This window comes from Panthera onca, chromosome D2 (genome assembly GCF_046562875.1).
Source record: "Panthera onca isolate mPanOnc1 chromosome D2, mPanOnc1 haplotype 2, whole genome shotgun sequence".
NCBI lineage: Eukaryota > Metazoa > Chordata > Mammalia > Carnivora > Felidae > Panthera > Panthera onca.
In genome coordinates, this window is record NC_138349.1 from 29,355,550 (window position 1) to 29,378,809 (window position 23,260).

Here is a 23,260-nt window from a genome sequence, read left to right on the forward strand (position 1 = left end):
CCCAACGAAGCGCGGCCTGATGGCTGCGCGCACCCCGGCGCGTCTCCGACACCCAGACCCAGCAGCCCCCGCGAAAGACGAGTGTCTGGCGCAGTCGCAGTCACTGCTCGCCCCTGTCTTCTGAGAAGGAGGGGCTCGCGCTGCATGACCCGGAAATGTTTCTCCATTCGGCGGCGGTGAAAGGAGACCACAGAGTGCTGGGTTGTGGAGGTGGCTTCCTTACACTGTCTTCAGTATGCAGCGATTACTCTTTCTGCGCCTGAAGGCCTTGATGGGGAGCCCGTGCCTCTGGCTCCTGGGTCCTAGGGCGGCGCCTAGAACGCAGGTACTGCACCGCAGCCGACTCAATCGCGGAATCGGACATGGGGCGAAAGAGTCAGGAAAAAAATAATAGATAATTCGACATCACATTGACGTAGTTCCGTAGAATTCACAACGCATTTCTTTGTGCCCAAAGTCCCTGAGTTAAAGATCTGGACTTGCCACTTACTGGCTGTGTGATATCAGCCAAGTTAGGTAACCTTTCTGTCCCTTAGTTTCTTCGGCTGTAAAATGGGAATTGCAATACCTACTTCATAAGTTTCTGGGGAGGATTGAATAATTTCCTATACAGCAAGCGCTTAGCACATAGTAAAAGCCCAGTAATTTTTACCTGTATATTTGAGGTTTGCTAAAAGCCCTCAGGTAGTCAGGTGTGGAACTATAATCCCATTCTACAGAGAAGGAAATTGAGGCTTAATTTAAATTGTCTAAAGTTAGGAAACAGAACACGAACCTTTGGACTCAGGGACAGAATCAGAAGAGGGTGTGTATTTGCTCAACAAATAATTATTGAGTGATTATTATGTGTTAGGAAAGATAAATAATACCAAAAGTCTCCCACTCTAGAGGAAGGCACAGTTAATTCGCTTGTAATTCATTTGTCAAATCTTTATTAAGATCTTGTTATGTAAGGGAATGTGTTAGAAATGAAATTTGCAGGAGGGAAAGCACCAGACGGACCAGATACTGCTGTCCCACACTCCTAGCTTAGTGGTTGGTAGAGACAAATGAACCTGAAGTACATTGCAATGTGTTAAGGGCTGAGATAGTGGAGGTACAGTGTAGTGTGAGAACGACTTGTTGCAGACCTGGCAGAGTCTAGGAACACTTCCCAGAGGAGGTGACAACTAAACTAAGATCTATAGTCGATGTTACCAATCAGACAACAAGGAGCGTCCCAGTCAGAGAAGTCATGTTTAAATTCCCACAGGAGAAAGAAAATCCATACTTAGGTGTGGAGTTAAGTCTGGGGGAAGCATGCTGAGACTAGAAGGTTCATGTGGTATGGGGATGGATTGGAGTGAGGCAAGACTAGAGGCAGGAAAACCAGGTGCGGGGTGGCGGGGGGTGAAGGGGGATGTGGATGCAGTGACTTGGATAGGAGATGATGATTTACTAGGGCAGAAGCGGTGGAGATGTGACTGTACAGGGTACTCCACTCTAGACAGAGTGGGATTGTGTATGAGAGTGGTGGACTGAGGCCTTTCCCTATGTCTCCAGTTGTAATTTGTCTGTCTTGATCCTTAGTGTGGTTGCAGCTGTGGGATCAGGCACCTCTTAAGGCCAGGGCAATACAGCACCATCTCTGAAGTAGCTTTGCAGTCTGGAAGGGGTACAGTGTCCCTTCCCTCAAAAGCTGCTGACCGGGTGGTGGGCCGATGGCTCCTGGTCTGCAGTGGAACAGTGGCTGGAGCAGTTATTCTTGGTGGAATGACTAGGTGAGTAATTTGCTCATAGCGAGAGTCAGCTATTTGGGTCATCAGTAGAAACATGGAATGACTAAGGGGGAAGAGTCCTTAGGAATCATCTAGTCTAGCTCCCTCATTTTATATATGCAGAGGGACATGTCGGATGACTTGCCCTGCTATAGAACAATCTAGAGTTTTATTATTAGGAGCCCTTCATAAAGACTTGTTTAGGTCTTAACTGTTCGATATGCATTGTTTTTATGTATTTTCCCTCTACACACAGTTTTCAAATTTGTCTCAAAATTTTTTTGTATAGTTTGTTTGAATTAAATCCACATAAGTTCCATATATCACAATTGGTTCATATGCCTCTTAGGTCTCTTTAAATCTATAAGAGATTTTATAGATTTAGATTCTTCTCCCTTCCTCCCCCATTCTTTGTAGTTTTGTTTGTTTTTTGTTTTTTGTTTTTTGTTTTTTTGCTATTAAAGAAACCCAACTGATTTGTCATACGGAGTTTCCCACAGTCTGGATTTTGCTGATTGCATACTTGTGGTGGTGTTTAACATGTTCCCTTATCCCCTGTATTTCCTGTAAATGGGTTGTTGCTTGATCAGATTCAGGATGGGAGCAGGGGGCAAAATCCTTCATAGGTGATTACAACATTCATAAATATCTGGTGTCCATTAGAGATACCAACAGCCATTGATTATCATTGCCTAGATCCATGATTTCATTACAGTTGCAAAATTCTAATAATTTATTAGCTCAACTCTAAAGAGGAACTTTCATCAACAGTTTGGTTATCCTAAGGTACTGTTTGTACAGTTTGTATAGGAAAGGCAGGATAAATAATTTCCCTTTATTTACCAATTCTGAAAATAATAAATTGGTTCCCAAACATCCTCCAAAGGTGATCAATAAAGTTTTTAGTTTTTTACATATTATGAGCTCATCAGTTTAAATGTGTTTGATGTTTCAATCCATTGCTTTGATGGTGTGCTCAGATTGTTCCATCTTTAGTCAATGGGAGCCTCTTCAAATTGTCTCCAGGGTTTTTGTTTTGTTTTGTTTTGTTTTTTTTGACAGGGTACTAGTAACCTTTAATTCTTTGCTTTCTGGATATGATGTTCCAGGTTCATCTTCTACATTTCTTGCCTCTGACCTAAAATCAGCCTTTTACCTTAGGAATCCTTGCTCCTTTTGGTGAAAATACCTTCTGGTGTTAATACAGTATGTGTTGCTCAGATTTCCTCCGCATTCCCTGTACCCTTATTTCAAAATATCATATGTTGTATAGGCCGTTATGGGAAACTGCAACACATTTGAATTTTATTAGCTTTAAATTCACTCAAGAATCTAAACTGTTTTATATCTAACAAATCTCTTTTCCCTGTGTAAATAATGTCTCATATCCATGTAGGGCACATTTCTTGGGTGTAAGGGTTGATATTACCTGTTAAGGAATGTTAGTGAATGTTAAGGAATGTTAGTGAATGTTAAGGAATGTTAGTGAAAGAAAGAGGTAAAGAGAGTTGAATGAAAGGATTGAGAGAACAAGGAGTCAAGAAATGTGTACCTGATGGCAGCTGTTTCTGGTGAAATTTTAAGCAGTAAGAAGAAAGCAAGGTTTCAAAAAAGGATATAGTGAAATGTTGTGTTTAGCTTTAGAGGGGTTAAGTTCAGATCCCCGTTTCTGTTAACTGTTCATTGCATGGGCACCCGTGCATGTGTGCACACACCATTTCTTTCCTATCTTAAGGTTGACAGAGTCTGGCCTCTCAATGGTAGACTGGAATTTAATAAAGGAGATGAAGCCGCCTACACACCAAGAGGAATGGGAAGCAGAATTCCAAAAATATCAGCAATTTCCAGAATTTAAAATGTAAGTATTATAGAAAATCAGGTAAACGCCCCACTAGGCCTTCTCAATCTTTTGCGTATTTCAGCACTTCAGAATGGTTAGATTCCATTATTGATATTTGCTCCAGTTATATTTAGTGAGCTTTCTACTCTAAACCTCCAGTTCCAGAGTGATCCTGGGGTCACGGATGAGGAAGAAGGCAGACCTTTCATTTCAAGCTTCAAAACTGAGAATGCTTCTGCATTCTCTCGGTAAATAACAATCAGATTGATGTTTCCTCTTTCTTTTTTGACTTCCCTTCCTCCCAGCTTGAATCATGATATGACACTGGCTGAATTCAAGTTCATCTGGTACATGGAGTACTCACATCGAATGTGGGGTCGCCTTGTGGGCCTCACATACATCCTGCCTGCTGCCTATTTTTGGAGAAAGGGCTGGCTCAGCCGTGGCATGAAAGGACGTGTTCTTGCCCTGTGTGGGTTAGTCTGCTTCCAGGTGAGATTTATTCAAGTTTGGGAAACCAGAGATGCTTCCAGGAGCTTCCTGGTTGGTATTGTTTTTAAGGAAAGAATCTGAGTCTGTATTACAGAGTGGGTAAGAGGATGAATTTTAGTGTTACAAGCATGGCCCAGCTCTGCCACTTAGTAGGGCAAGTTGTCTACCTTCGGTAGGCTATGCTTTCCTTACCTGTAAATAGGGATAATAATAGTGCCTACTGGTTAACTTGTGTGACTATTAAATGAGATAGATCATGCATATACAATACTTAGTTTAGTTCCTGGAATTAGTAAGCACTCAGTAAATATATTTTTGTGTCACAAGAGTTTCTTTCCTGTCATGGCTCTCTTCCTGGGTTCTTTTCTCCTCCCCTTTTCTCACTTGTCTGCTCTATGGCTTTTCTGTGCTAGAATGGCTAAAGAAGCAAATTTGAAAGCTCCCACAGTTAAGGGTCTGGTGAGACTGAGACTGAGAGCCAAGAAAAGGAATATGAGAGAAGGTACTTATGAGTATTTGGGTCATGATTCTACGCCCTCAGAGAGAGTCTTAGAGCTCAAAGGAACATCAGAATTTGATCAGGAAGAAGCTAATTGGTTAATTTGACTCTGAAGTAGTAAGAATATGAACCAATTAGAAGGAATTAAAGAGGGAGATGGAAGAGACAAAATAGAGGCAATAGAAACAGGTAAAGAGACATTAGTAAATGTCCCTAAGACCTAGGGAAGGGTTGGTAAAACAAAATGAAAGTTTATTTTAGAATGAAAAAAAAAAAAACCCACTAAAGATCAACTCCAAGGGCGGTAGAAATTTGAAGATGGCACATGGGGTTATGGGAAGAAGAAAGTGGGGCTGGCAAATCACACTTTACACTCCTTTGTCTTCCAATGTCCTATGCAGATGAAATCAAGATAATTAGACTATCCAGGGTCATCACTAAGGATAAAGACATGCCCCAGAAGATTTCCTGAGGAGAGCTATGTAGAAGAGGTGGGAGAATCCCACCTCTTGACATGCTTCTATTGACTTGGGAGAGTGGGGGTGAAAGGGCTATATCTTATCTGATAGAAATGAAACTGACAGTTGTTTGGTTAATTGAAAAAGTTAAGCAGAGAATCAGAATAATACATACCTTGCATTTTTAAGCTTAAGCCTGTACTTTGATTACTTTTTTTTTTTTTTAAATGAAGAGCTAAGACCTGTTCTTTAAAGTCCTCTGATTGGAATTTAACTTCAGATCTCTTGCATCCTCATAAACTATTATTTCATTTCATTTTCCTTAAAGAAGAGTGGGAACTTAGACATTTGCAAAGCAATCTGCTGGCAAAGCCTTACAAATTTTTTACTCCCCTCTACCCAAAACTTTTACAATTGTCTATTCCTACTAACTTGACAATGATTGTTATTAAGCAGTTATCTTTATCAAAGCTTTTCCAAAGCATATGATCTAGTTTGTATAGAAAAAACTCTCTTTTTATTCTTATATTTCACTGGTTTAAATAATATTAAATTATAGCAAGTATTTCTAAGGTTTTGCCCATAGATACACTTTTGTGTACTTTTCTGTATTTGGCTTATACTTGAATAAAATGTTAATCTAAGCAGTGGTTAAGTATTTGTGGTGCTATGTGTGAAAATGTGGATAGGTTACGACTCCTGGGATACTGGAGATATGGGAAGATATGGAAAGGAGAGGTCAGGGAGTACTGATAATTGATAACTCGCTTTCTCAGATAGTAAAGTTGAATAGACAGATCCAGCTGTGTGTTATTTGCCCCTTCTGTTTTTGGTTCTAGGGTCTGTTGGGATGGTATATGGTGAAAAGTGGATTAGAAGAAAAACCAGACTCCCATGACATCCCTCGGGTCAGTCAGTACCGCCTTGCTGCCCACCTGGGATCAGCCCTTGTTCTTTATTGTGCCAGCTTGTGGACTTCACTCTCACTGCTGCTCCCTCAGCACAAGGTAGAAGTCAGTCTATGCTGTTAGTACATCTACACAGATGCTGACAGGGTCACAGGAACAGAAATTCTGCTTCTTTTGGGAAGTTATAAATCAAAATGCACACATTCCCTTAGTAACATCTACCGATTTACCAGAAATTAGATATAATCAAAGATGACAGAAGCATTGAACTTTGAGATTATAGAAAGCTTTGGAACTGCAAAGGAAAATGTGTCATTACTCTTTTGAGCTGGAACAACTCATTCAAAGGAAAATTAGTACAGGAACTGAATATTCTGTTTGCACTGCCTGTTGGGAACAGTGAAAACATGAATTTTAGAAAAGGTAGGAAGGGGTTGCAACAAGAGCCTTACTTGTGACTCCCAGAGGGTTGGAGGAAGGCCAGAATGGAAGCTGTTTCTGAACCTTTGATGGTGTACAGGAGCCATGGGGGCTGTTATTCTTTAGTTGGGGACCTATCATTCATCAAATCTGACAATATAGTGATCTTGTCTGAAATATTTTCTTCGTATGCTGATCAAAAGAAAATACTAGTTTTTCTAAAAATGACTATTATTTTTGGTATTAAAGTCATGGTTGGCCTGGATAACCTGTCCATGTAATGAAGTTTGAGATGACAAAGGACTTTTAGGTAGAATTATCCAGTAGGTACTTGGAATAAGTAGCCTCAATCCCAACAAGGAGAGGAGTTGTGGACTTGGCAGTCATCCCCACAGGGAAGCCAGATGGGGTCAAAACATTGGTGCAGTAGACAATCCATGTGCTTAGATTATAGAACATTTCCATCATCACAGAAAGTTCCATTGGACAGTACTGATAGATTGTCCTACGTTATCTTTCTAATGATATCTCACTCTTCATGTACTAGATTATAGACCATTTAAGGACAGTAGTCTGACTTAACTCCTTAACTCCTTTGTATCTTTATGGTAACCTGTTTATAAAGTTCTTAATAAATATTTGTTGCTTCACTGATTAGTATCAGAAGTTGGCTACAGTAAAAATAAAATCAAATTTTTATATTAACAAAACACTAAATGGAAGAGTCTCTACTTTAGGCATTTTGATTCTGACTATATTTGCAAAGCACTAAATATCATACATAAACAACATGAAAATCTAGTCCTCTATCTTAAGCCACATCATTTCAAAGATGGTGAAGCATTTTTCCCTTGCAATGGGAAATGCAATGCAAATCATTATTGAACAGATATGTAATGAGTATTTACACACTGAGCACTGGGCTAGGATTACTTCACCAAGCAAGACAGATGTCAGTTCCTGCCTTCACAAAACTTACAGGATAGCAAGGAAGACATAGTAAATGTATAAGCATCGTAAAACATGATGCATATTTGAACAGAATATCTGCTGGGAATGCTCAACCTATTTAGGGAGTCAGAGAAAATGAGGCTTCAGACTGTCACTTGACTTTGGCCTTGGAGATCTTTGCTGCCTCCCGTGGTTCTTGCAGTACAGTTTATCTGAATGCTTTTCTTCTTTAGTTGCCTGAAACTCGTCAGCTTCTGTGGTTGAGGCGATGTGCTCATGGAACAGCAGGCCTAGTGTTCCTTACAGCTCTCTCAGGTAGGACTCTTCTCATCCAACGGGCTCTAGACAAACTCCAGGGGGGAGTTTGTCCTTTCCTCTTGCACCTTCCTATTTCCCTTTCACACCTGCCTCTCTCATACCCACCATCTTCACCCTCTGTTTTCTGTTCCTTCCTCCCTTCCAAAAACCCTGCTTTCCGGTCAGTTGAACAAAAATATTGAGCATTTATCTGGATCCAGACTGCCTAGGTTCGAATCCTGGCTTTACCACCTATGAACTCTGTGACCTTGGGCAAGCTGTATAACCTCTCTGGGCCTTAGTGACCTCATTTGTAAAATGAAGATGATGGTGTACTATAAGTAATAGATGTGAAGTGCTTAGAACAGTACCTGTCATGTAGCAACTATTTAAACTTAAATAATTAAAATTAAATAAAATCTAAAATTTAGTTCCTTAGTCACACTAGCCACATTTCAAGTGCTCAATAGCCACATGTGTCTAGCAACTATTTTGGATGGCAGATAGAGACTATTTCCATCATCACAGAAAGTTCTGTTGAGTAGCACTGCTGTAAATAAAACCATCAAACCAGTTCTTTGTGCCCCCTCTCCTTTTTGGTGGGAGAACATGAATTCTGACTTCATAAATGCTATTTATAAAAAAACAAAGTCTCTTTGATCATAAATAATGGATCAGTCATCTATTAATTCATGGATATTTTACATGTTTATCCAGGATTTAGTTTGTAAATTTTTTTTCACTTCTGTGTTCACTCAACCAACATTTTTTTGAGCACTTGGGGAAGACAGGCAATAAACAGTGAAAATATATGGCAGATGGTGTTCAGTGCTATGAAGAAAAAAATAAAGCAGGATAAGGGGATAGAGGTGAGGTTGGGGAAGTGCTGCCTTATATAGGATCATTGAGGGGATCTCTTTGATAAGGTGATATTGAGTGGAGACCTGAGGAAATGAAGGAGTATATTACGCAGGTATCTGGGGGAAAAGCATTTCCCGAATAGATCTGGTTCGTAGTGGGATAAGGAGGGCATCAAAATCACTAACAGGATGTTTCTATCGAATATGCCTTGTTCCAGAGCTTCTAGTTCTCTCCTTTAAGGGAGGCATGCCAGAATCTTGGGGTGGGAGCAGGTGAGGATGCAGTTTTGTGGGTTTGTTTTTTTTTTTAAATTCCCGTGGTGATTAGGATGTATATTCTCTGTTTAGAAACCCTTCTGTAGATCTTTTTGTTCTCTGATTATTCCTTTTTGTCTGTCTCTGGGATAATAAACTTTTTCTATGCCAAAACTAGTATTTGATCTCCTCTGTATCTCATTTTAATAAATACTATTTGCCTTGGAATATAGGGGCCTTTGTGGCAGGGCTGGATGCTGGGCTTGTTTACAATTCCTTCCCGAAGATGGGAGAATCTTGGATCCCAGAGGATCTCTTTACCTTCTCCCCCATCCTGAGGAATGTTTTTGAGAATCCCACCATGGTGCAGTTTGATCACCGGATTCTGGTAAGTCTGGCTGCTAGTTACTGGCTACTGAGCACAGGGAGCCTCTCACAGCCTTTGGGGTGTCTGAGGCACTGATGGCAGCACTAAGAGAGGGTAGAACAGACTGGGCACTAGATTTCCTTTTCTTGTTGGGAGAAATTTAGCACCAGGTCTCTGATGTGATGTTTTTGTCCTAATTACCCACACCCTTTCCAGCCAAATTCTGGCTTTTGGGATACTGCCATCTTCTTAAAGTTGGAATATGCCTTTTGCCATCTGGCAAAGGATAACTTCCCTCAATCCTGCACACACATAGGAGAGTCATTTTAGTGGAAATGAGGCCAAGTAGAGAAGAGAGGGCAAAGATAGGCTGCTGAACATATAACTATCAGAGCTGAACCAAACTCCAGGGAGCTAAAATGTTTGTCATCTTATTTAAGCTGATATTTATTAAGGGCCTGCTATGAGTCATGTTAAGGTTGGCTTGGTAGCTGGGCGTGATACGTTGGAGCCAGGAAAGACTGGCAGCAAGGAGGCCAGCAAGAAGCAGAGGTGCCATTGCAGTATTGCAGGTGAGAGTGGTGGGGCTCTAGGCTGTGTGGGGGAGCAGAACTTGAAGAGAACAGTGGATCACAAACAGGCTCTAAGGAGAAGATTGGCTGTAGTAATGATGGTAAAGAAGATCCCAAAGTTTATTCTGTGGCATGCTTAAAACACACCCAGAAATAGGACTACTGGAATGAGTGTTGGGCTGGAGATGAAGGATGTCATCAGACTGAGGTGTGCTGGGTATGAGGTGATTGGAGCACACCCAAAGACAGAGGTCCAGAGGACTCAGACCCCCAAGGGCAACACTGGCACTTGGGCCAGTTACCTTGTGTGGGCTCAGGCCTCTTTGCCAACATTTTGTAATAAGTAGAGTCTAGTTGAAATTGTCATCCTGGACAGCTCTGAAAAGGAAAAGTGAAATAGATGTAAAAAATGATAGACGAACATTCTCCTTGACATCATGGAGTGGGAAAGGAGACCCTATTGCCAATCCTTTACTGAAGTGCGGCGGGAAGGAAAATGATACTTTCACTTGTTTTTAGCACTAGCTGCCAGCACCACTATCTTCTCTACTCACAGCCCAGGAGAATAACCCTCATGTGCTGGGGTCAGACCCACTTTTAAAATACAGGATTAGTGGGGCACCTGGTTGGCCCAGTCGGTTGAGCATCCGACTGCGGCTCAGGTCATGATCTCATGGTTGATGGGTTTGAGCCCTGCATTAGGCTCTGTGCTGACAACTTGGAGCTGGGAGCCTGCTTTGGGTTCTGTGTCTCCCTCTCTCTCTGATCCTCCCCTGCTGATGCTCTCTCTCTCAAAAATAAACATTAAAAAAAAAAAAGAAAAAAACCCCAGGATTCGAGAGGAGATAAAATTAGGCATAAGAATGCAAAGAATGACTTAAAAAGTGAGGGCTACCCCTGAGGGGCGCACCCGTGTTAGAATTTGGAAAGGATCACTGAGAAGAGAGAGTAAGAGTGTCTAGAGTGATAGGTGCCTTGGGGAACATGAACATTTAAGTGGCAAGCAGAACATGGAGGAGACTGAGGAGTAATCACAGGTGGAGCCACAGGTCGTTCTCTGCCTGGTATAAGAAAGTGCTTAATGGTGACTCACTGGTTCTAGAGAAGATACATGTAAGATGAGCAGAAATCAGGAGGGTGGGACATTTCTTCCTGGCACTTGGTGAGATCCCTTCCTTTCTGCAGGGAATCACTTCAGTTACAGCCGTGACAGTGCTCTACTTCCTTTCCCGGAGAATTCCCCTTCCTCGAAGGACCAAAATGGCAGCAGTGACTCTGCTAGCTTTGGCATATACACAGGTATAAACCACTTCTTCTTGGTCTGAGGGATCTCCAAAACTAAGTTAAAAAAGGAAGGTGACAGGCTAGGAGAAAATGATTTCAATATTTGTAATAGACTAAAAGATTAATAACCGGAAAATAAAATGAGGATATGAGTATACATAGTTCTCATAAGAGGAACAATGAATGACCAATAAATATGAAAAGCTGTTTAGCCTCATTCATGATCCGAGAGAAGCATCATGGATCTGAGAGGAGCAAATTAAAACAATGCATGCCACTTTGTGCCTGTTAGATTGGAGAAAAAAAATTTTTTTAAGATTATCAGGTATTGGCATGGGCATAGGAAAATGGATACCTTCATATATTCTTGGTGAGAGCATGAGTTGGTATAGTTTTTTCCAGAGGGCAGTTTGGCATTATCTTTTAAAATGTTAAATGTATAATCTTTTGGTCCAGAAAAGTGACTTCTTAGTTCCTGCCCTAGAAATATTCCAGTGCACAAAGAGCTGTGTACAAAGAAACTCATGGTAAAGTTGCTGTGATAGTAAAAAGCTGGAAACAACCTAAATATACAAGTATGGCACACCCATACTGTGGAATACTGTGTAGCAGTTTAAAATAGTAAGATCTCAAGACGCATGTTGTTAAGTGGAAAAAAGCAAGTAGCAGAACAATCCAATTTTTAAAAGTACAGGAGTATGTTTTTTTCTGTAAACATCTATGAAAAAGTGTAAGTGTGTAGAAACTGATAAACTACCTTGGTGGGGGGAACTGGGCTAGGGTGAAGGATAATTAAAGAGAATATTAGGTTTATTTTGTTTGAATTTCCTTTGTTGTGAGTATATTTACTTGTGAAAATTCTTAAATATATATTTTTAGTGTTCTGATGGGAGAATGTGGAAATTTATGTATCTGGTTGTCTATGCCCAGTCATTTGAAGTTGTGGCTCCTGCTTTTCTTACTGCATTCTTTCCTCTGTAACAGGTGGGCTTGGGCATTAGCACTCTGCTAATGTACGTTCCAACTCCTTTGGCTGCCACTCACCAGTCAGGCTCCCTGGCTCTGCTTAGTGTTGCCCTTTGGCTCATGAATGAACTCCGAAGAGTCCCAAAATAATTCCGAGGATCAGCTTCCTATGACTGAAAGTGCATTTGAGAGCTCATCAGAGAGCACAAGAACTTGGGAGTTTTCTAAAAGGATGTCCTTGGCATACCAAGTGGTTTCCAAACTGGTCAAGTTATTTAAAATTCTTTGCCTGTTTTGGGGTGTCTGGGTGACTTAGTAAAGCTCTGACTTCAGCTTGAGTCATGATCTCACGGTTTGTGGGTTCAAGCTCTGCACTGGGGTCTCTGCTGTCAGCGCAGAGCCCACTTTGGATCCTCTGTCTCCCTCTCTCTGCCCCTCCTCTGCTCACATGCATGTGTGCTCTCTCTCAAAAATAAATAAACATTAAAAAAGTAAAATTCTTTGCCTGTTTTTAACAAAGTCACTGGATCAAGAGTGTCATTAAGTATATTTAACTAAATATTCCTTTTTAAAATCTTTATAAATTTAGGGGCACCTGAGTGGCTGAGTTGGTTAAGCGTCCAACTTTGGCTAAGGTCATGATCTCTAGATTCGTGGGATCAACCCCTGTATCGGGCTCTGTGCTGACATCTTAGAGCCTGGAGCCTGCTTCAGATTCTATCTCCCTCTCTCTCTGCCTCTCCTGTGCTCGCACCCTGTCTCTTTCTCAAAAATAAACATTAAAAAAAAACTTTATAAATTTAGTTTTTTTGTTGAAAACCAAATTTAACGTAGAGAAATGTCTGCCTTTGTTCCTTTTTAGTAGGCTGTCTAGGTTTCTTAATGTTAGCAAGCTCTTGATTCGACATGCATGAGCTCTTGTCTCCTTGACCCCGAGTCCTGAATTATGCCTAAGGAGAAATTCCTTATGATCTCCACTTCCATCAGGTGAAGATTCAAAGGGAAGGACTTGGCATACCTTAAGTAGCCAGACAGCCTTCAGCGAGAAATAAGTGTCTTCTAGTATCCTGATTTTCAAAATGGGGAAAGGGTAGATTTTGACAAGTTTAATGTCTATATGTAACAAAATGGCTTAGAAGTACTTAGAAAAGGAAATAATCACTAGTAACCCACTTGGATTCGTCAAGCACTAACCTAGTTCTTTTGATGGCTATAACATTGCTAGGTCACATGGAATAGATAGTATGAATCAGTTCCTGAGAGAGGTTCGTAACAGCCTCATGGATAAGAAAAGTATGGCCTTGATGGTGTACGTAGTACTTGGACATCTATTAAGATATGTGAACAAATTTTTGATTAACAAATTATAATTCTGGTCTATCTTGACGTGTCATAGGGCTCTTATTCAGTTTTATTTTTTAAATCGGTGATTTGGATGAAGGCATCAGAAAGATCAGACCTGAGGATGGAACAACCCAACATTGCTAATATAATAGATGAACGTCACAACTCAAAACAATTCCAGAGTGGCACCATCAAGATACAATTAAATATTATAAATGTAACATCCTCATTTAAACTAAATAGGTTGTATAAGTTTGGGATAGAGAAACCTGGCATCCTATCATTTCATATAAAGAAGACAGGGATTTCAGTTGGCCATCGGCTCAACTTGCACCAAAAGTGTAATGACACTGATAAAAATTAGTGGTGTTTCAGATTTCATCAATGGAAGTGTCACAGCTGCACTCAGAATACTTCAGTTGCAAGTGCTGTGTTTTGCTATTGGTACCCCATTTAAGGAGGGCACTGATTACTAAGTATGTCTCCAGAGGAAGGGACCAGGATGGTGAGTCGTCCAGAACTCACACCACACAGGGAATACTTGAAGGAAGTAGGGGCATTGAACTGTAGAACATTCAGACAGAGCAGAGCTGGGAACAATGGCTAGAAGGTGCAGAAAGCTAGTTTTTAGTTTTGTAGAAGACAAGAATCGGATCAAAACAAAAGCCCACTAGGGTGCAGCTGGTGAGGAAAAGTGGAAAGTAGAAAAGTGGAAAAGCAGGTGTCCCAACTATTCGACTAAACCACTGCTGAGCTCTGGCCTGTTGCTGCTCTATAGGTCTAGAGTTGTCAGATCTGATTATTTAAAGAAACAAAACATTTAGATTTTTATGTGAAAGCTCTCAAGGGTTGGCAACTAATTTCAGGTTTTTTTTAGTACATGACACAGGCTGAACACATCTGGGAGCCATAAATGGACTGAGGTTTGCCCATTTACAGTCTCAAGGAGATGATCTCCATTCCTTTTCAACTCCAGTATTCTGTGAGTTTCACTGTGACTTAACAGCTACCATCCTCAAGTGGTTCTTAGCAAAACAAAAGTAATAGTTTGTCTTTGATTAAAAAAAAAAATTCTGGATGACCCCGGGGCTTATGCTATTGCTAGAGGTAGTTTCTAATTTTTTTCAAATTAGAATTTTTGAAAATCCTGAAGCCCAAGCTCCCCCTAAGACCAATTAAATCATTATCTCTGGAAGCAGTAATAGACATAATTTTAAGTTTCCTAGGTCATTCCAACATGCAGACAAGTTTAGACACCGTGGCCTAGCCCCTAATAAACCAGTTACCTTAGAAAGTTTTGACCACTGAGGTTGATGGGGGGTGGGAGGGAGGGGAGGGTGGGTGATGGGTATTGAGGAGGGCACCTTTTGGGATGAGCACTGGGTGTTGTATGGAAACCAATCTGACAATAAATTTCATATTAAAAAGAAAAAAAATGATATTCTAAAAAAAAAAAAAAGGAAGTTTTGACCAGCTTATTTCCATCCCCTCCAAATTTGCCCAACCCTATCTCATTTAATCTGATCCTATTAGTGTGTTAATGGGATGTCACCTCTTCTAGATAGAATTCTTAAAGGGAACTGCGGTCAGAGATGCAGGTTCCCATCCATCATCTCATGACTCCCAAACCCAACCCAAAAAGCCAAATGCTGGTGTTTCTAAAGTTCCCTCCAACAATGTAGCAATGAATGAATAAGTTCAAGTTCTAGATGTTTTTCTTCATTTTTCTTTTATTAAGTATGAGTAAGTTTGGAAAAACCGATTCTGGTTGCATTTAGCTGTATAACTGTATTGTGGCTATCTATGAGCTCTTGGTAAATGGAGATTATCTGAATTATTTTTATGTTTGCATTATTCCCAGCACCAAACACATACCAAATATTGCATGAATGAATGGAAAATGGATAATTACCGATTGAGGTCCAAGACACCTCTTTCAAAGTAAGTCATCATATACCTAGAATATTAAATGAATTTCCCTTAAAATCTGTCAATAATTCTGTCAGTTGTTTTTAAAACATCAAGAGAAATGAAAACACCTGGCTTTCTTATCAATCTAGAATTTTCTTGTTTTTAACTTACACTGACAAATGCTGTCCCATTGTAGAGGAGGTAACAATTAGCTACTGCCTAAAGTGATGATCACGACGTTAGGATAACCAGTTGATGTGTAGCAATTCTTCCAGTTCTGGTACGTATGGTGGGTTATATATAGGCATATGAAACACATATACCTATGTCCCTGCAGAAGAGACAATACATCTCTAATATGCATTGCACTTTTTGTTCAACACTGATGTAACAGTATTTAACAGAATTTTAAGAACTGTTGAGCAAAATTATTTAATGTGAAGCATTCGAAAACCATACAATCTTAGCAACCCCCAAAAGTGATGCAACATAAGCAGCCTTCAGTTTTTGAAAGCGAGAAGGGAGTGTCTAGCTGTGGGTCATAATAAAAAGATGCCTTTCAACACTGCAAAGTTCATTGTTCAAGGCAGAAATAACAGAGATAAGGCATATACTTCAGGGCTCCAACAAAAGAGGAATTGTGGAATGAGAATTTCAAACACAACATAATGACAGCAATACCAGAAATCAAAGTATTCATCTAGGATCCTTACTTGCAGAGAAAGCATTATGAAGCTAATAAGGCGCAGAGCCTTCACCACGAGCAGTTTTAACAGGCCAAACTCTGGCAAGTCCTCTGCAGGAAGGGCTTCTTTGAAAGCATCAGGGCTACCTTGATACTGGAGAACCAGAGTGGTAGGCTGCACAGAGTGTAGACCCCAGAGGGTCTACAAGTGGCTGCACTACTTAAAAAAGAGAGGCTCAGGAGTAGACACGTCCTCAGCTTGCCTGAAGTCATACATGCATGGCTATAAACATCCTGTGATTCAGAAGTTTTTTTCAACTTTGGTTTTTATAAAAATGGCAGGCCGTGATTGCATACACTTTAAAAGTAAAAAACCCTTATGAGTAATAACTCAATTTTACAAATAAAAGGAACTTCTTAGTGCTCAGACTTCCAGAGAAACACAGAGTCAACAGATGTTGACCTCCTCTGTCCCTCTAATAATGGTAGGTACTGACAAACTGGAAATAATGAATTATAGCAAAAGAAAAACACTTATGTAATAATACAAGGGAAGTCTATTAGTATATTAGTATATTAGTATATATACTAATTAGTATATTAGTATATAATAAAAGAGCTCTTGTTTTTTAACTAATATTTTTTGTAACACCAACAAAATCCTCACAAGTTAGAGCATATGGCCCTACCGGCAGGACTCTCACACTAAGCATGACCTAAGAAGCTAATCTGGGAGAATCTGAAGTATCTGTTGCTACTTCTACCTTAATTCTTTATCCCAAATGAAGTCATATCATATACCACAGCACAAAGGGAAATTAGATACTAGTTCTGAGTTAGCACAAAAAGAAGTTTAAAGACAGCAAAAAGAAACAGCATTTTGTTTCTGTAACGGAGTCTGAGAACTGCCCAAGAAATACAGCCAAGTTCATTAATGAGGTAGATCTGATAGGCATTTTATACTTTAAATAATTTTGATTATAACCATCAAATGAATTGCTTAGACGCTGTGGTTAAGAAAATTGTACAAAATTAAGCAAATTGTTTAAAAGAAACATCTAAAATGTAAAAGGATTAAAAGAAATATAGAAGGTAGAATAAATGTGGTAACAACTGGGTGCCATTTCTAACAAAGTGTTTCTTTCATATTTTATTCCTAAATGTGAGCAAAGCCATCACAAATGAATGTCAGAAGCAGTTATAAAGATTGGGCATGGTTACTTGTAATCAGCTGTATTATAAAGAATAGATTCCTTTGAAATACACAATCTTGCAGGAAGATTCTGTCAATGAGAACTTCATTGGAGCTGTCAAAGGTGTGTGTCTGTGGTACAGAAACCAGAGAAAACTGGATCCAGGAGACCATTCACTCAGACTTTGCACATATTACTACTGCTCTGGGCCTCAATTTTATCATTCATAAAACCCAAGGGGTTAACAAAAGACAGAACTCTAAAATCCCAGCTGTAAAAATCTCATCCTCTGAAATTTATGTATAATGATTGCTGTTGGAAACTCCATTCCCATCAACCTTAATGTCAGTGATAAAGTAGGAGGGGACCACCAGCTCTCTTGGTCATCCTGTCCTTTTAAACCAAAGGCCAAAATCCTGTTCCTGAAACTCTTACCATTTTCCTACATTTTCTCCTGCCTTTAGTTCCTTAGGCCAACAGTTCTTCCTTTGGAACTAGCCTCAGAGCATCTTGTCTAGCCACCTTGTTTTATAGATGAAAAAAGAACCAGAGAGGGCAAGTGACTTGCCTAGAGAGTACCAGAGCTAGTCAGTGACAAAGCCAGGACTAAGAATCCAAACCGGCTATTTGTAAAGTCCAGTCTTCTTTTCCTTAAATCATACCACCCACTTGTCTTTCACTCCTGACAAAAAGCAAAACAAAAGCATGTTAATAGGGGTAGGGAGAGCATCTATTTAGATAATACCGATAAGTAGAAGTTATTTTATTTCAAAAATGAAAATATGGATGTGAAGGCATCATGCCCCTTGATTTCAGACTGTATCACAAAGCTATAGTAAACAAAACAATATGGTATTGGCATAAAAATGGACGCTCGATCAATACAACAGAATAGAGAGCCCAGAAATAAATCTTTGAATGTATGGTCAATTAATTTCCAACAAAGGAGGCAAGAATACACAGTGGGGAAATGAAAGTCTCTTCAATAAATGGTGTTGGAAAAACTGGACAGCCACATGGAAAAGAATGAAACTGGACCACTATTTTACACCATACACAACAATTGACTTAAAATGGATTAAAGATCTGGATATAAGACCAGAAACCATAAGACTCCTAGAAGAAAACAGGCAGTGAGCTCCTTGACATCATTCTTGGTGAGAATTTTTTGGATCTAACTCCAAAGGCAATGACTATAAAAACCAAAATAAACAAATGGGATTGTATCAAACTAAAAAGCTTTCTGCACAGCAAAGGAAACCATCACCAAAATAAAAAGGCAAGATACTAAACGGCAGAAGATATTTGCAAATCATAAATCTGATAAGGGGTTAATATCCAAATTACAAAAAGAACTTCTACAACTTAGTAACAAAACACAATCTGATTTAAAAATGGACAGAGGACCTGAACAGACATTTGTCCAAAGAAGACATGCAGATGGTCAACGGGTACATGAAAGATGCTCAATAATCATCAGAGAAATGCAAATCAAAACCATGAGATATATCCTCTCACTCCTATCAGAATGGCTATTATCACAAAGATAAGAAATGACAAGTGTCGGTGAGGATGTAGAGAAAAGGGAACTATTGTGCACTTTTGGTGGGAATGTAAATTGGTACAGCCACAATGGCAAACAGTAGAGAGGTTCTTCAAAAAACTAAAAATGGAACTACCATGTTCCATTTCTGGTTATTTCTGGCAAGTTCATTTCTGGCTATTTATCTGAAGAAAATGAAAGCAGAGAGAGGGAGGGAGGCAAACCATAAGAGACTCTCAAATACTGAGAACAAACCAAGGGTTGATGGGGGGGTGGGGGAGAGGGGAAAGTGGGTGATGGGCATTGAGGAGGGCACCTGTTGGGATGAGCACTGGGTGTTGTGTGGAAACCAATTTGACAATAAATTATATTTAATATGAAAATTTTTTAAAAATGGTGAGAAGACAAAAAGAAAAAACAAACAAAAGCAGTAATTCAAAAAGACATGTGCACTCCTATGTTCACTGCAGCATTATGCACAACAGCCAAGATAAGGAAACAACCAAAGTGTCCACTGATGGATGAGTGGATAAAGATGTGTGTACACACACACACACACACACACACACACAGAGGGATACTATTCAGCCATAAAAAAGAATGAAATCTTGCCATTTGTGACATGGATGGACCTTGTGGGTGTTACATTAAATGAAATACGTCAGAGAAAGACAAACACCACATGGTTTCATTTATATGTGGAACCAAAAAAACAACAAAACTCATAAATGCAGAGAACAGATTGGAGGTTGCCAGAGTCAGGGGAGAAGGAGGACTGGCAAAATGGAAGAAGGGAGTCAAGAGGTACAAACCCCAGTCATAAAATAAATAAGTCATGTCATGGGATGTAATGTTCAGCATGGTGACTACAGTCAATAACACTGTGTTGCATGTCATATAAGTTTATATGGTGATGGGGGAAACTAGATTCATTGTGGTGATCATGTTGCAGTGTATACAAACAGAGTCATTATGTTCCACACTTGAAACAAGTATATGTCAACTATACTTCAACAACACAAATGTGGATGTGATAATAAATGTTAATAACTAAAAAGATGAGCTTAACAGATGCACGGCAGACTCAATCAACCACATTTTAATAATCACAGCCTAAGGCCCTGGAAGTTAAAGAAAGCTGTCAGGCTGAGGAGAGGGAGGCAGAATCCTTTGGATGACATTAAAGGATAAACACAAGGTTGTTGGAAAGTGACTAAATTCCCTATACCAAGGAAAGTCAATTCAAGGAGTTAAGGTACAGAGACAAAGATGGTAAAATCTGGCTTAGAGTTAACTGCAACTTAAGTCAATGTAATGCTATATAACTGAGTATTATACCTATTTTCATTATGTTCTAGTAATAAGAAGTCAGAGAAAAGTGATGGGTTGTGCCATTGTAAGGCTAATAAAGCATCACAACTCCTATCAGCACGGACTCTGATTTTGACATCTGTGACCTGTCTCACTAATGATAAAAGTACTAAAGCAGTTCAGATTCATTTTTCTGGTATCAAGAAGACTGGCTGGTAAGATTCAAAGGAATGAGTGGGATGTGAATTTAATGAAACTGTAATTATCTTCACAAGGAGACTACTGAAAAGTGCAGAAATGCAATAGAGATCTTAAAAAATCTTTAACAACCAAGGGCAAAAAGAGGTGTAGAGGCAAGGTAGACTGGTTCTACAAGGGAGACAGACTCTTAGGAGACAGCAATATGTAGAAGTAATTGGCTCTTGGAGAACAAATGGCTTATGTTTCTCACTAATGAGATTTCATGCAAAATTATTAATTGGGAACAAATGACAGAAGCACAGGAACCAATATCAACAACAAATATTAGTTTTTCTGAGGGATATGGTAAAAATCTGTGCTCCTTACATTTCTACCATGGGTTTCTGGGAAGTCATACTCGTGGTAACAAGGACAAGCCCAGATCCCATAAGATCAAAGTAATAAACAGGATATAATACACTAAACAAAAACTCAAAAACTATTTAGAATAAATTAAGAGTAAGAAATACATTTACATAGAAAAAATGATAAGCATAGGGTATCCTGAGTTTCTCAATTATAAAAAGAACACAAAAAGTAGTATCAATCTGAAAGGCTGTCATAATGATTAAATAATATACACAAATTCTTAAAAGTATGTGATACACACTAAATGCTTAACAAATGTTATAACCAGGAGGAAGAATAACTTCATTAATAAGAGCTTTCAAACTGGATTCATCACCACCTCCTCCCTGCTTCAGCTAAATTTTGAGCACACGAATGTGATCACTATTAGCCAATTAGGTAGCTTTTGACAAGATCATTGACCAGATCTTACAAGAAAACCAAAAAATAGTATTTGGAAACCAAGATGAGGGAAAAAGAAAGAGTACCTCAGGAGGCACTGGCTAGCAAAAACCACATTCGGACATTATTTATAAGCAGCCATCACAAGGCGAGGGCTCACTTGGCAGTGACACAAAGATAAGAAGTCAAAGAAGATCAAGGAAATTTAGAAGTCTTAAAAATTAAAGGAAATTGCTGTGACATGAACCCTAATGAAAAGTAAAAAATATTTCCACAGGGAACTATAAGACTCTTTTGCTAGATCCATTTTTATTTAATTTGAAAACAATTTAAGACTCATCATCTCTTCACCTACCAACTAACAGCATACTTATTTTCATCTCAATTTATTTCTAGGAGGATCTCGGCTTATTTTTCTCTGTTTTATGAGGCATTTAATTCCTTCCGGTTCCCAGTGTGGAAATTTATGTTTTAATATTTCCAACTTTTTCCCCATTAAAGGCAGAGATGATTCCCTCTACTCATCTAATCGTAAAAATAAAGTGACAGAAAAGAAAGCTCTTTCAAGTCTGGGAGCATATTCTTGGGCAGGACATTCAAGGCTGCATACAGGGAAGGATGAAGTATGAAGAAGATCCCATAGGGGAAGATGCGAGTTGATGAAAAAGAAATCCTCATGCGATTTAAAGGCTACATGTAGAGGAGGAACAAAGCTCCTGAAGGGTAGTGGATTAAAATGTAATAGTATGGCTTTCTTCTCTCCTCATTAATGGAAATGTGGTCTGTGACTGAGCAAACTCTACAAATGTTCTGAAAGACACCACGTGGCTTACTAACAGATATATCTATGTTTTTCAAAGTTTAGAATTTGCTTCTTTTCAGACATTCCAAGAGTCAAATTGGGAAAATTTCTATTTCTCAGAAAACATTAATAAATTAAGACCTTGGATTTTATTGCCTTTGCCCATTCTCCTGATACTGTTGTTCTTTCCTTCTTTAAAAACAACAAATACACCCCCCTTCCCAAACTACATATTGACCGTAGTGAAATAAAAGAACTCTTTTTTTTGTTTGTTTTCCTGTAAAGGGGCTCATAAAAATAGGCCTAGAGACAGTGACTTAAAACCAGACAAATCCAGATCTCCAACCCTATCAGTTTCTCCATCTTACAAGCACACTTAAGGCTCAAAAAGAAAAATTAATGCCCAAACAGCCGGTGAGGCATATAGTCATAGAAACGTTTTCTATCCTGGTCATACCAGGTATCACATAAGATACTGTCAAAATCTTTGATTGACCATTCATTTAGAAGGGGTTCTAAACCCTTTTAAAATCATATAATAATCAACATCAGCAACACTACGTCAGGGATCTTGGACCACACTCATAACGGCTTCTTTGTCAAGTAAGCAAAGAAACTATATTATTTTGGTTGCCTGGAAGTTCATATCTGTTTCAGCGAAATGCAAATATCTTGGATCCCTATGAAAGGGTGTGGATCTCCACATAAATGATATCTCTGTTACAGAGAAAGAAGGGGCTGCTGCACTTGCTGGAATGTCCTCGGCTTTGTATCAGATGCTCCAAATTTGGTTTCAACCAGGCTTCCAGTTTGCCGAATGTCAAACTTCATGCTTTAGCAAGGGGGGAAAGTCTAGATGCCAGGAACACACTAGACCTCTCAGATAAAGGAGTAGAAGCATGCTTCAGTTGGACTAAGGTTGGTCCTCTTTGTTAGCACCAAACTCTCATTATTTAGTTCTTCACAGACTAAATTCCGGTTTCTCTTAGAGAAGAGGACCTGGATACTGAGAAGGAATTAAAGTAGATATTAAGGTAGAAATTCCAAGGCCAAATATCCCAAGGTCAGGCAAAGCAGCATCTGAGGCCGGTACAAGAAAGTGGTGGAAGTCAATGGGCAGCAACCCTGGGGTACTCGAGCTTTCTATGTCCTTGTCCGGCCTCATGGCCCTACCTGTACCCCAATCATGGGCACCACCTCCTCAATCCACAGCAAGTCCAATGGAGCTGAGGTTCTAGTTTGTCGGTGGTGAATCCGGCGTAGCCGCAGAAGGTACAGGATGATGGCCAGTAGCACCACCAGGATACAGGCGAAGAAGAGATAGTGGTTGTAGACAAAGGAGAGACGGAACCAGCTACCATGGGCCTGCCGGACACCTTCTTGCCGTAGATCCCTAGGCAAGAGTTTGAAGGTAACAAGTAACGTTAATTTCGAAGAAAAACATTCATGTGGATTTAAAAGGCCAGTGGTGTTATGCCATTTATTCTATCCATGCAAATATGCTCATACCAGTTCCACAGAGCAAGTAAAGCTGAAGAACGTCTCTAGCCCTAGG

At 39.6% G+C, this 23,260-nt stretch overlaps 2 protein-coding genes across 4 annotated transcripts in view; one reads left to right on the top strand and one right to left on the bottom strand.

Moving 5' to 3' along the window:
* Positions 1-75: 75 nt before the first annotated feature.
* COX15 (cytochrome c oxidase assembly factor COX15) lies at positions 76-12,426 on the top strand. 2 transcript variants are annotated; one of them, XM_060641781.3, is made up of 9 exons: positions 76-325; positions 1,570-1,760; positions 3,493-3,615; positions 3,903-4,089; positions 5,886-6,053; positions 7,559-7,640; positions 8,971-9,125; positions 10,862-10,975; positions 11,945-12,426. In XM_060641781.3, exons 1-9 carry the CDS (start codon positions 236-238, stop codon positions 12,074-12,076), a joined length of 1,242 nt encoding a protein of 413 aa, XP_060497764.1. In that variant the 5' UTR covers positions 76-235; the 3' UTR covers positions 12,077-12,426. The 2 variants fall into 2 exon arrangements, with proteins under 2 accessions (XP_060497764.1, XP_060497766.1); XM_060641783.3 differs by lacking the exon at positions 1,570-1,760.
* An 8,767-nt stretch (positions 12,427-21,193) lies between these two features.
* ENTPD7 (ectonucleoside triphosphate diphosphohydrolase 7) overlaps positions 21,194-23,260 on the bottom strand; it is a 44,812-nt gene continuing 42,745 nt past the window's right edge. For both annotated transcript variants that reach the window (XM_078434716.2, XM_078434715.2), the window contains one exon: positions 21,194-23,098. In XM_078434716.2, the coding sequence (XP_078290842.1) occupies positions 22,867-23,098 (232 nt within the window). In that variant the 3' untranslated portion in view covers positions 21,194-22,866. The remainder of the gene's footprint in view (positions 23,099-23,260) is intronic.